At 44.3% G+C, this 13,930-nt stretch overlaps 1 protein-coding gene and 1 long non-coding RNA gene across 10 annotated transcripts in view; one reads left to right on the forward strand and one right to left on the reverse strand.

The window, feature by feature from the left end:
• The window catches only part of RCOR3 (REST corepressor 3), a 42,719-nt gene extending 38,905 nt beyond the window's left edge, over positions 1-3,814 (reverse strand). For 2 of the 6 annotated variants that reach the window (XR_013997663.1, XM_081120817.1), the window contains exons 1-2: positions 3,442-3,792; positions 2,950-3,006 (exon numbers count right to left, since the gene is read on the reverse strand). Coding sequence is in view for 4 of the 6 variants with exons in the window: in XM_081120817.1 (XP_080976943.1) it covers positions 2,950-3,006; positions 3,442-3,610 (226 nt within the window). In the remaining 2 variants the exon portion in view is untranslated. Of the gene's footprint in view, positions 1-2,949; positions 3,007-3,441 lie in introns of all 6 variants that reach the window. The other 4 variants (XR_013997664.1, XM_081120814.1, XM_081120813.1 and 1 more) reach the window with 4 other exon arrangements.
• A 247-nt stretch (positions 3,815-4,061) lies between these two features.
• Positions 4,062-13,117, forward strand: LOC308548764. Of its 4 annotated transcripts, XR_013997667.1 has the most exons (5): positions 4,129-5,139; positions 5,456-5,658; positions 10,284-10,385; positions 10,551-10,652; positions 11,147-13,117. It is a non-coding gene; the product is annotated as an uncharacterized lncRNA (long non-coding RNA). The 4 variants fall into 4 exon arrangements; XR_013997666.1 differs by having other exon boundaries at positions 4,062-4,918; positions 5,456-10,385; XR_013997668.1 differs by having other exon boundaries at positions 4,131-5,658.
• The last annotated feature ends 813 nt before the right edge of the window (positions 13,118-13,930 follow it).

Below are 13,930 nucleotides of genomic sequence, written 5' to 3' on the forward strand. Positions count from 1 at the left end.
AAGCCCATGATGGCTGTGTCTACACTGAACACATACAGTTTTTTTCTCATCATTACTCCCTAAACAATATAGTATAACTATTTACAAAGCATTTACATTGTAGTAGGTGTAATAAGTAATTTAGAGATGATTTAGCATACAGGAGACTTGAACATTCAAGGATGAGTATCCTCAGGGATCCTGCAACAAATCTTCATTGGATACCGAGGGATGAGTGTGTAATTTTGATAAGCTAGGATTTCCACACTAATAGCAAATTTCAAAATAAGTACAGAAATAAAAATCTATTTCTTTTAAGACTTCTAATATAAGTATCATGGAACAAATATTCTATATAAAGAACTTAATATCAAAAATAGTAAGATACTCCAAATATTTTTTAAAATTCTACCATTTATATACTAGGCTCTGAATTATATACTTAATTCACCAACTTCATACTGGGGTAAACCAAGGCTTTCCAAGGGGTATGTAAGCATGAATAAGTTTTACAGAAATCAAATTCAGACCTTCAACTTCTCTAATGTTCTCTTTTCCAAGACAATCTGCCTGAACTTACCTGGATCTAAGCTATGTGCTCATTCTACTTCTGATCTCTTTCTTGATAAATGCCCTCCTCCCACTAAAATAAAAAGGGATGTCTCTCACCCATCCCAGTCTCATGAGTACACTGCTATCCTGGCCTGTGTGGCTCAATGGTTAGAGCGCTGCCTGCGCACACAAGGGCTGCACATTCCTGCTCCGGTCAAGGGGAGGTATCTGGGTTGCAGGTTCACTCCCTGCCCCCAGTAGGGGGCTACTGGAGGCAACCAACCGATGTCTTCACGTTTCTCTCTCCCTCTCCCTGCCCCCTCCCTTCTATTTTCTCTGAAGAGCAATGGAAAAAATTGCTCATGTGAGGATTAAAAAAAAGTGACATTTATCCTTATTCTAATAAAGAGTATCAATTATAGTCTGAGTAAATAAATTGAAGATATAACTTCAAAAAGTAGTAATATTTCAGTGATTTCCCCCCCCTCACAAATATTCTTAGGTTCAAAATATGATGATCCAGTACATTGGATAATCCAAATAGTGGCCATGTAAGACCACCTAAAAAAAGCCTTCTGCACTTTTAAATTATTTTTCAAATTTTGAAGTTTGTTCTCATATTTAGTCTATTATGAAACAAAAAATGCTTTACAGCGATCAGGCCATGATGCGTAAATTTGTTCCAGCATGAAATCTGGCTCTTCAACACAAGACCCTTAATCAACCTGTATATAGCTGTCTATGAAATACAACCTAACAGGGCAATGTATGCAGAATCACTCTTAATTATGAAATTTAACCTTTACTGAATAATTTCCCAGTTATACAATCCGGGTAAGAATTCCATGAAATATTTTTTTATTTTATAACTAGGGAAACTGAGGCTCAGGGAAGACTTGCTCAGAGCATAAAAAATAAGAGCTGGGAAATGAACCCAATCTCCCTGAAGCCAAAGCATGCTCTTTCCAACTGTCTAGCTAAAACCTGAGACAAACAGCAATGTGGAAGTGCCATTCACCTACTAGCTACATTTAAAATTATTTGAAGCCCACCAGCGCCCACGATAGCTTTCGAATAAAATGCATTAAGAGCCATGTCATTTAGAGGGCAACCCAGATCTAGTGAACACTCTTGTGCTGTTTTTACCTTTTGAAAAACAGCCTGCACGGACAATTCTTTTTTAACACCCATTATTTTACCTTCTCTCTTGGAACAGGACGAGCTGCTACCTAAAACTCTTTCTGTGGTTGGTGAACATCATTTTGCACTGCCTAAGGGGCATCGGAGGAATGGAAATACCCAGCTATGCCCTACAAGCAAGGAAACAGGCTGTTCCCCCCAAGAAAATACAACTAAGCCCTACTAATATCTAACACAGATTCCAAGAGGCAGACACAGAGGCAATGTTATTAGGAGCGGGCAAAAAAACAAAAAACAAAAAAAGCCCCTGACCCCAAACCCAGCCCCTTGAAAGTGTGCAAAGCCTGCCCTGCAGAGGGTCTGGGGCGGGGTGGGGGAAGGAAACGCGCTCCGCCGCGGGAGGCTCCGGCGAGGGCGCCTCCATATGCGGAACTCTCGCCCAATCCCCGTCCGGGCTGGAGCCCCGTGACCGCCAGGGAGCCTGTTTGTAGAAAAGTAGACAGGGAGCCCGCAAGCCGGGCTGGCAGAGGACGCTGGAACCTGGCTGCTCCGGGAGAAAATGTCTCCTTGGCAGCGGCCGCCCCTGTCCTGTGGTCTGACTTCCCAGGGCTGGCTCGGGAGCGAGGTGCGCGCCCCGGGCTTCTCCCCGCCCCCTTCCCCCATCCCTCTCTCTCCCGGGCTTCCACACTCCGCAGAGCTGTCTCGAGCAAGACTACACCACCTACCCAAAAAGAAAGAAAAGAAAACCCCTGGGGCGCACGGGTCCGGGGAAGGCTCTCGCCCTGGGTTTTCACCGGTGACAGCAGCCTGGGCATCCGCCGCCTCGCTCCCGAGGCCGGTGCACTGGCAACTGGCATCGGCATGATTCTTACGCACGGCCCCCACAGGCTCTCCCGCAGCCTACGGCCCCGCAATCGCCCTCCCTGGACCTCGGACCCCCGATCGGCCGAGGGCCGTCTCCCTCTGCTCTCCCCGACCTCGCCCGAGCTCAGGGGGCAGAAGGGCGATGCCCCCAGCGGGCAAGCAGCCTCCAAAGAAACCATGTTAACCTTGCAAAGCGCACATCTGCCCACACGCCCTGTGTCACAGCCCTGCCAAGCCTGACAGCCTCCCCGCCGGAGATGCCTGCCCATCCCAGCCCCGCATCCCCTCCCAGCGCCGCATCCCCTCCCAATGGCACACCCGGACCCCCACCCCGTCCTCCCCCCTCTATCCCTGCCACCCTAAACCAATCCCAGAAAAGGGGAGATAGTATTTTGCCTAAGCAAATATATCTACCTGGATCAAATTCAGGGATCCGGGCTTGGTATTCAGCTCCGACTCTCATCCCAACATCTGCAAAGCAATGCCAAAAAGAGAGAGAGAGAGACAGAGAGAGAGAGCGAGAGAGAGAGACAGGGAGAAGAAAAAGAAAAGAAATAAAAAGAAAAGAGAAAATGGAAGAGACACTTAATAAAATATAAAAATTGCTGGAGGGATCTGGAAAGAAGCGGCGGGTGGCTGGGAAGATATTAACTCCGGGCGCTCCGGGAGATGGCAGAGGATGGGGGCGGGGAGCGGGGGGGCCGGGGGGGCGGCGAGGGCGGGGTATCGGTCGAGGGCGGAGGGACAGGGGTCGCGGGGGTGCTGCTGCACTGCACCGGGAGTTCGAGGCTACCGCAGCGCCCGGGCTCCGAGGGGAGGGAGGGCGGGAGCGCGGCGAAGGGAGGGGGCTGGGGGAGGGGAGGAGGAGGGGGGCAGGCGGGCTGGCGGGGAGGAGTTCGAGGCTACCACCGTGCTCGTCGTCGCTGCTGCAGCCGCTCTCGGGCTCCGAGAAGTGCAGCCCGCCGTTGGTGGACGAGGCGCCGCTGCCACCGCCGCCGGCCGGGCTCTTGGCGCTGCCGTTGGCCGACCGGTTCTTCCCCAGTAACTCGGGCCCTTTCTCCATCATGCCGGGCATGGTAGAAGAGGGGAGGGGGAAAGGTGAGGGGCCGGGGTAGGCGTCTGGGTGAAGGGGGGAGATCGCCTAGGGGTGGGGGCGGGAGGGAGAGGAGGAGGAGGAGGAGACGGCGGCGGCGGTGGAGGAGGAGGAGGGTGTTAATATGGAGCCGCCATAACCGCCCCGGTCCGGCAGTAGCGCAGTCGCCTCACAACAACCCGCCCCGGCCCCGCCTCTCTCCCCTCCTCCCTCCGCCCGCCCCGCGCAGCCCCGGGCTCCCCGCTCGGCCGCGCCGCGCTCCACTACGCCGCCAGTATCACTCCGCCCCGCAGGGAGGTTCCGGCCGCCGGGGAGGGGCGGCGGGGGAGGGCCGGCCGGGCCGGGGAAGCCCCGCTCGCCCGCCGGCCCGCCCGCGGCCGGGGCCCCCGCCGCCGCGCGCTGATGAAATCGCGGGCGAGGCGCGGCCGCCGCGCGGGCTTCCCGCCTAGGGGGCGCTCTGGGGCCCGCGCGGAGGCGCCCGCGGGGCCGCCGGACTCTTTGCCCTCTCGGGGCGGAAGGAACGCGGCTGCAGTGAGAGGCGAGGCGCGACCCGAGGCGCCCGGGTCCTGCGGGCGGCCCCCCTCTTCCCGAGGGGGTTGCGGGGCCGGGTGGGCCCGGCGATGGCCCGGCCCTCTCCAGCCCGTGCGGCGGGCTGGCTGCTGGGTGTCAGGGCCCCTCGGCCGACGGCGGGCGGGTGTCGCGCGCTTCCCCGCCCTGGGGTCGGGCCTGGAGCAGGGCGGCCTTCGGGTTCCCCGGCGCATCGGACCGAGGAGTAGGCTCGGCCGGGACCGCGGCAGTTTTTGTTTCTGAATCTCTGAGCGGGGACCCGATTCCCTAGAAGAGACCGGTGGTGCCGAGCTGAGTTTCCGGTGCTGAGCAAGGCAGCTTTATTTTGCTAAAAAGGTTTTTTTTAGTTGTTGTTTTTAACCCTTTACCCTCGTTTCCTCTTCTCACTTTTTTTTTTTTTTTCCTTTTTTTGCTATTGCATTAGTTTGGGAGCGGGTGCGGTCGGTGGCGACCCGAGGCCGGGCCTCCCGCCCGGTTGGCGCCCGCCCGGGTGCTGACCTGTGGCCGCGGAGAGGGCGGGGCCCCGACGCGGAGGTGAGGCCGGGGCTGCAGCCCCGAAGGGTGCCCAGCCCCGCGGAGAGGCGCTCTGTCTGTCCTGCTTTACCGAATTGCATCAGGCAGGAGGAGCAGGGAACTGCGTTTTTCCGTCACCAGATTTGAGGACTTCGGTTAATGGGCCAGGCTGCCTGGCGTTGGGGGCTATTTATGATCCCCCCCCCATGAGTAAGTATCTGAGGATTTACTGTGAGCACCTAGTATGCAGATGTATGCAGAGTAGTATTTGGGGTCAACAATAAGGTATTTCCCAAACACTTAAAAAGATTGCCCTGGAAGAATTCTATTTTAGGTCAATGCAGAGTGGATCAAACCAGAAATAAGCCCCGCCGACCTGAGCAAGCCTTCGCTCCAAGAAATCGGGAAGTGAGCCAAGAAGAGCCTGGGAAGTAAATATTTGGCAGGGGCCTTGTCTAAAGGGGAAAGTCTCCTGGGCAGGTGCAAAATCTATCTTGGTTCTGGCCGTGGAGATAGTTTCAGCTCTCTGTCAAAGCTTGGTGTACTTGCATTCAATATTTAAATCATACCACCAAATCTTTTATTCTAGCCTATTCCAAATATATTTCTGAATATTGTTTTAATTCCCGTATAGTTTTTCTCTAAGGAGAGAACGTCCTGGCCAAATGAAGTGAATAGCCATTTTCCTTGACAGTTATATTTTTCACTGTAAATTAACACATTGGTATTTTTCTTTTTCTACACAAGCCTATGATGAACATGATTCAGCATCTCTGGTCCTGGAACACAAAGGACAGACCCTGAACTGAGTGAATTACAAAGAAATGTCTCTCTGAGGCCTCTTGGCCAGCCAGCTTTCCAACACCCAACTTTGCAACACCCACCTTTCTACAGAAAGGAATTTCTACATACAGATCAAGAACCAAATCGTTGAAGATGAGGGGACTTTGGTAACCTATTTTTATTAGTAGTAAAACCCTTAAAGTAAAAAGATTTTTTTTTTTTTTTTAGTACAGCAAAGAGGGCAGAGCAAGGCAGACTGCATTCCACTCTTGGGAGAAGAACCTCAGGGAGGGAGGTGGGTGGGTTATGGCATTTTTTTAAAAAAAAAAAAGAAAAGCAAGTTTCTGTTTTGCCCCTGAAGGAAAGGAACATGGCCTAACTCTGAAGATCAGTAATGGGCATTAAAATGATTTCCCAGCAATTAACAGGACAGTTGAAAAAGAGAAACGACCTAAGGGGAAGATTTGGGGAATGTCTATTATGGGGTTAAAGGAAGGAAAGAGTCTGAACAAGGATGGAGAGCTTTAAGAAAGGGTTAATAAACTACAGCCAGCAATGCTGGCTCAGGGGAAGGGTTTAAGAAAAGGCCTTTGCATTCCTCAATTAGAAGGGTGTTAGTTATTTTGTTTGGCTGTTTTCTTAGGGTATTTATTTATTTATTTATTTATTTATATTTTCCTTGTATTTTAAATTTGGGACAGACAATACATTTTCATAGTTCCAAAATCAAAAGATATAAGAGGATATACTTCACTATTGTACTAGACATCTCAGTGACTGCAGAAACGCAAGGAAAAAATGTATAAGGATTGGAAAGAAATAAAAGTTATTTGGAGAAATCACGATAGTCTGTATTTAAAATTATAATCTATAAACTATTAATAAGTGAATTTAGCAAGTTGCTGGATATAGTCAGCATATAAAGATCAATTATATTTTTATGTACTAGCACTAAACAATTAGGAAATGAATTTTTTTAAAAACTATAAAAATGTGAAATACCTAGCATATTAATGTCCTATGGCTGCTGTAATAGATTACCACAAACTTGGTGGCTTAAAACAAATTTATTCTCAAAAGTTCTTGAGACCAGAAGTCCAAAATCACAGTGTCAGGGTCATATTCCCTCTAGAGGCTCTAGGAGAGAATCTGTTCATTGCCTTTTCCAGTTTCTGGTGTCTGCTGGCATTCCGTGGCTTGAAGCCACATCACTCTAATCTCTGCCTCCATTTTCACATTACCTTCTCTGTGAGTCTCAAATTTCCCTCTTCCTCTATCATACAAGGACACTAATGGCATTTAGGGCCCTCCTGAATAATCCAGGACTATCACCTTGTTTCAAGATTCATAACTTAATCATATCTGCGGAGACCTTTTTTTCCAGATAAGGAAACATTTACAGGTTCCAGAGATTAGGACCTAACATCTTCGGGGCATCATCCAGCCCTTTGCACCCAGGAATAAATTTTAATGAAAGGTGTGTAGCCTAAGAACTCTATACTGAATATTTGTTATTCAGAGAAATAAGAGAAGACCCAAGTAACTGGACAGGTGTACTGCGGTCATAGATCAGAAGACAATAATGTAAAAATGTCAGTTCTCCCTGAATTGGTCTGTAGATTTAGTCTAATCCCTATTAGAATCGCAGCAGGTTTTGTGTTTGTGTAAATTTACAAGCTGATTCTAAAATTTATATGGAAATTTCAGAAGACCAAGAATAGCCAATACAATCTGGGAGAGGAAAAAGATTGGAGGATTTATACTACCAGATATTAGTAGACCACTGGAGCCCTGGCTGGTGTGGCTCAGTTGAGTGTCACCCCATATACCAAAAGGTCACGGGTTCCATTCCTGGTCAGGGCACATGCCCAGATTGTGGGCTCCATCCCTGGTCAGTCAGGGTGAGGGAGGGAGGCAACTGATTCATGTTTCTCACATCGATGTTCTTTTCTCCTCTCTCAAAAAATTAATTAAAAAAACAACAACACGAAAGTAGACTAGTGGAACTGAATAGAGTTCCCAAACAGATGCTTATGTGAACATTTTATATATGCAAAGGTGACACTGTAGTGATGGGTAGAAAAAACTGGACGTTTTAATAGATGGGGTTGGGTCAGTTGAATATCCATGTGGAAAACAAACCTTGATGCCTACTCATGTTATCTTTATAACTTTGGTAGTCAAATATTAAACGACATGAAAAGCTCAAGTTATAAAGGAAAATATTGAACATTCCAAGTACAGAAAATAGTACAAAAAACACAAAGTATCTTGAATTTTGTTATGTCAGGAAACTACAGATAGATTTGTATTCCTGGAGCACGAAGTCAATCCAGAATGAGGCTGCAGAGGTAGGCAGGGCTGAACTACATAAAGCCCTTTATAGCATTGAAAAGGTTAAGCAATTTATAGATAACGGAAAAGGACCAGAGGGATCTAAGCAAGAGTGTGATTTGGTTCAAATGGTATTTTAGATGGAAATTGAGTTTGGCAAAGAAACCAACTGGCAGTGGTAGCAAGGATAGAAGCAGGGACAGAGGTAAACATTTAGTAGGTAAAGTTAGCAAAATTTGGGGGTTGATTGAATATGGACAGGAGAAGGGAAGGGGGGAGTCTAAACTGGTGCCAGGATTTTGCCTCGGGTGTCTGGGTGGATGATCGTGTCAACAACTGAGGTGGTAAGTCCTGAAGACTTACCAATTTGAGGGACAAGGAGGTTGAATTCATTTCTAGGTACATTAGATTCTCCATAGAGAGAGATCCAGCGTTTGACTGGATATATAATTAAGAACAGGACTGGAGAAAGGAGTTTGTTACCAATTGATTGTAGCTGACTAAGGTCATGAGACCTAACTAGATCACACAGGAAAAGCATATAAAATGAGAAATACAATGAGCTGAGAATGAAAAGCAGAGGAACACCAACACTGAAAGGCCACAAAGAAAAGAAATTCATAAAAGACAGAAAACTAGGAGAGTAACATACTGAAACCAAACAGAAACAAGATCACTGGGGAAGCAGAGAAGTCCAGTGAGGAAAGGCTCGCATGGGTACAGTGCTTAGGCAAGTAAGAGGTCATGAATGGTCTTGGTGAGAGCAGTTTTACCGGGATGGTGGACTGAGAAGTGAGGAAATAAGGAAATGGGAATAACCAATGTGAACCTCCTCCAGAAGAGCATCCGTGTGGATGAAACAGCAAATAAAACAAGGGACTACATTTAGTGTCTTAAAGCAAAAAATTATAGAGCTCTAGGCAAAAATATGTATATAGGTAACATTTAAAAAATTGAAATACCAGATGCTGTTTCCCCTTAGTATCAGATGGACATTTAAAGCTGCAACATCATGCTAAGGAAAGGAGACAGTAAGTCATCCGTATCCCTGCACATAGTAGGGACTGTGGACTGTGGGCCCTGAAAAAGAAGATACCCACCGAGAAAGGCTCCTAGTGGTTTAACTGGGCTCAGATGAAAATAACACAGCGTAGTAACCATTTCTACGCAGAGGCCTTACACAAACCGCACCTACGGGAGAAGCCCGCACCGAGCTGCCGGCCCGCGGTTCTGCCGGCGGAGCCAGCCCGCACTGGGGAGCGCCTGGAACCCTTCAACCAATAGGACCGAGGCTTTCCCCGTCCAATTGGAGCTGTGCAGCTACATCATCATTAGCGTCTACGCTGACCAATCAGCAGCTCCATCCTGACCAGTCAGACCGGGCCTTTTGGACCAATCAAACTGCGAGGACTTGGTGCTTATTTGCATGAAGAAGGACCAACCAGGGGCCAGGGGCGGGGGACCTCCGTCTGTACCAGGCCGCTCCCCGCTGGCTGGACGGCGTTTTCCTCTCCGCAGAAGACTCCTTTTCGCTGGCTGGAGCTGAAACCCCAAGGATGTCCCCCTGGTGCAGAGCAGAGCTGCCCAGCTGGAGAAGTGGCCTGGCCCCAGGGCCTTCCAGCAGCAGTGCTGTGTCACAGAGGAGCTGTTTGCACTGAATAAAAGTCCCTTCATCCCATCCCAAATTAGGGATTCCTTTCGGTGTCGAATTGATGCCAGCAACCTTCCCACTGACAATGCTTAATAATTATTTGAACAAAAATTTCTGACTTCTGTGTTTAAGTTTTCAAGAGTTTTTTTCTGTGTTAAAATATGTTCCATCTTTTTTAACGTTACTAGTGTGATTAGTTTTTAGTCTTTAATACCAACACACACCCACACAATGAACTATATATAAGTAACCTTTTGAAAAAGAGTGAAGCATATCCACTTATGTCAATATAGAACAATCTTGATATTTTAAGGGGAAAAAAATCCATGTGCAAATAGTTAATACAGCATTCATGTATATTGTGTGTGGGTGTGTTGTGTCTTAGTCTGCTCAGGCTGCTATAACAAAGTACCACGGACTAGGTGGCTATTAGCAGCAGAAATTTATTGCTCAGTTGTGGAGGCTGGAAGTCCAAGATCATGGTTGGGTGAGAGCCCTCTTCCAGGTTGCAGACTTTTCCTCTAACTTCACATGGTGGAAGGGGCTAGGTATCTCTTGGTAACAATTGCACATGGTTACTAAATCGAGCCAACAGTATCCTCTGGGCCTTTCTTACATGTTATAGTTTAGCCTGGTCTCTCCTCACTTAGACTGCTATAGATTTCTTATGTCCCCTTTCTTCCCTCTCCTGAGTAAATGAGTGTACATGTATTACTATTTCATTTCACCTGGTTGTTTTAGCTTACCTGGACATTCTGAGAACTTTTTGAATTCTACCTTTCTTACTCAACATGTTATATGATGCAGTTGTGGGCATTTGCACCTGTGATAGATGGCCTAGATGCAGTAAATGGAAGGGAGTTTCTGGCAAGAGCGGAATGTACAAAAGCCTGGAACCTTAATCTTCAGGTTAGTCTATTCCCTGTTTTCTGTATTTTTTTAATGTCTGCCTTTCTATTTGGCTCCTTCTTGATGGCCTATAAACATCTTAATGTTTCTTACATTCAAAAACAATGCAAAAAGTAATCCTTCCTTCAATATTGTGTCCTCAAGCTACTTGTCTTCTTCTTGTAGTCACTCTCTTTGAAAGAATATAGGGTCTACCTCAAGTCCCATACCTCCCATTTCATCTTTAACCTGAGGACCCAGTAGAAGAACCAGTGGAGATTCTGGAAGGTGAATAGTAATGGGAAAACAAAAATTCATAATGCTTGGGTTCAAGTGAAAGTCCTTTTAACCTTGGGGGTGAACAAAGAAGAAAGACTTTTGAGTAGCTTCCAGATATGTTCCATGCAGTAGGGATAAAGAAAGGGTCTTTTTTTTAATGAAGTTTAAAGTTTTTCTCTTTGGGGATTTTGATCAGAGGGTATAGCAAAGATTTGAATTTCTATTTTAATTACTTCAGGTTGCTGGATTTGTGATTTTTTTTTTTAATGCCAGGACTGAATTACAAGTCTGAGTTGTATTATGTGGATTATATTTAACTTTTAAGTTACTAAATGCAATTATGTTTTAAAAAATTACAGTATTCCATATACTGATATTTTAAGGTACCAGAAGACCAGTATTTTTTGTTGGAATAAAACCATTCTTAAAAATTCTGAAATTTGAATCACTGATATATTATACTGCATTACAATTTCTAATCCAGCTGTGTTTTACTTGTGTAGATAAAATTCCTCTATGTCTCCATAATTCCTGAGAGGAAGAGTAAAGGACAACTGAAAAGAAAAGCTACTATTGGTAGAATAATACTTGAGTTCCAGAGACTTCTGAACAAATAAGATAAGCCAGTATTTAAACTAATTCAAGAAACTTTTTGCATTGGAATCCCATCATGAAAATAAAGAAGCCAAAGGAGTACTGGAAATATTTCTGTTGAAGGAATAACAACAGCTTGCTGTCAATAACAAGATTGCAACCCATGGAAGAAATAGTTATTAAAAATACCTTGAAATGAGTATGCATGTGTGCATGCAAAAAAAAAAAAGCAGAGACCATTTGAATACAGCGTAAGGAGAAAATATCTGGAGTTATCTAATAACCATGATTCCTTCTTCCAGCCATTGTAGAGAGAATTCGTGTTTCAGCAGCTGGAAAAATGTGCACAAGAGTAAGTTCACTATCTAATAATGACTAATGGACACAGTTAAAGAAACATCTTTTTAAAAAATGTGTCATATTTCATCTTCTATTTGTCATGATTAATTACATTTGCTTCACTTCATGTAGTGTTTGGCTAAGTTTGTTTGTATTGCTTTATTCATTTTATCTGCCAACAACTGATATTAGACTGATGATTTATATTTAATGTTTAAATTTTTATAATTTTCCATTTTACTTAATGCATACTTTTTAAAAATTGTTGACAATATTACAGATGCTTCCATTTCCTCCCTCCCTGCCCTTTATCCCCCCTCCACCCAGCCTCCTACCCACCATAGGCCTTCACCACACTATTGTCTGTGTCATGGGCTGTGCATATATACATATAAGTTCTTTGGTTAATATAGTCTAGTCCCCCCGCCTCCTCCCCTCTGAGACCTATCAGTCTGTTCCATGCATCCATGCCTCTGGACCTATTTTGTTCATTAGATTCCACATATAAGTGATGTCATGTGATATTTGTCTTTCTCTGCCTGCCTTATTTCGCTTAGCACAACAATCTCCATGTCCATCCATGCTGTTGCAAAGGGTAGGAGAGCCTTCATTTTTACAGCCGCATAGTATTCCATTGTGTAAATGTACCACGGCTTTTTTATCCACTCACATTTTTATTTTATGAATTATAAAGCTTCAAAAAAGAAAATACTAGTATTTTAGTTAGTATTTGAATCAAATACCCCAATTCTGATATCCATATCCTCTGGTATTGCAGTGATTTAAAAAAAAAAAATTATCTTTATTATTGAAAGTATTACAGATATCCCCTTTTTCTCCCCATTGACCCCCTTCTACCCTGCACCCACCCCCCGCTCCAGGCCTTCACTACATTGTTGTCTGTGCCCATGGGTTATGCATATATGCATATAAAGTCTTTAGTTAATCTCTCGCCACCCACCCGCCCACCCACACCTTCCCTCTGAGATTCCTCAATCTGTTTCATGCTTCTATGTCACTGGATCTATTTTGTTCATCAGTTTATTTTGTTCTTTTGTTCTTCAGATTCCACATATAAATGAGATCATTTTGCAATGATTTTTTTTTTTTAATGCAGTTCTCCCATAGAAGCATCTCTGACTCTATCCCAGAGAAACTATGGGTTTACTCTCCTGAGGAGATTGTGCAAACTCAATGATACTTCATGAAAATTGTGTATTTATCTGTCTGTCTGTATTGCATCACAAAGTCTTTAAATATTTATGAAACTGGAAGTGATTTTATTAAATATAATGGAAGAATACTCCTTTCAGCCTTGGTGAATGTTTATTTAGTACGAAGAAGGACCTGAGAGCTGAACTAACTCTGGATATACAACAAAGTTAAGTTGTGGACATTCTGGTACAGCCAGTCAGCCAGCTCTGTCTCATTTTTCTTCAACTTAAACCTTGTCTAAAACTGAGGACCATCTGTGCTATGTAATAAAAAGTTATAGTCTCTGTGCCATAATAATAATTTTGAATTTATATGATTTAATATATCTGAAGTTTATACTTACAAAAATCATTAAACAAAAATGTGTTTAAATCTCATTTAAAATGGAAAAAATCATTTTTTAAAATTTTCTTTTTATCTAACCTGTTTGGTGAACAGTTTAGTCATGATCAAAATGAGATAATGTATAAGCAATATGTAAACTGTAAAATGCTATGAAGAGGAGTCTATCTAAAAGCTAATATTAAAGATAAGACATTTCCTCTCTCTCTCCAGAGAGAATAACCCTAAATCTGTTAACCTTTTCTAATAGGTTTTCATTGCCAACCACACAAATTCTTGATTAATATTCTTTGAAATTCCATTAAATTGCAGACAGAAATATAGTCCTACATTGATCCTTGGCTCTAACGTGTCCTTTCTACCAGGACAGGACAGACTTTCTGGGCCTGACTTAAATGTCTAGCTTTTAGAGAGCTAGATTATTCTTTGCTCATTTGTATTTTCTTTGCATTGTAGCATTAGGCCCAATCATGCAAACTTTCTTGTAGCTTTTCTTTGAAAGCACCGAAGAAATTAGCTCCAAAATTTATTTTAGATAATAGAAAATATTTAATTTCTCCCTCTCACTCATTACCAAGAAAAATATGGCAAGTTTTAAGCTTCGGGAAAGATATATTTCTTTTATTTGCATCCTAATGTGAAATTACTGCCTTAATACTCACCAGCAAAAATTATTTCCAGTTCTTAGAAATACCACTATCTACAGACTTCTAAGTAGTTTATTTGTAGTTGGAACGTAAAGAGGTTATCTTATACTTAGTTACTGCAACATTCCCCTTCTATAAAAGATGCTATTA

The sequence above is a fragment of the Miniopterus schreibersii genome (assembly GCF_964146895.1).
Source record: "Miniopterus schreibersii genome assembly, chromosome: 19".
NCBI lineage: Eukaryota > Metazoa > Chordata > Mammalia > Chiroptera > Miniopteridae > Miniopterus > Miniopterus schreibersii.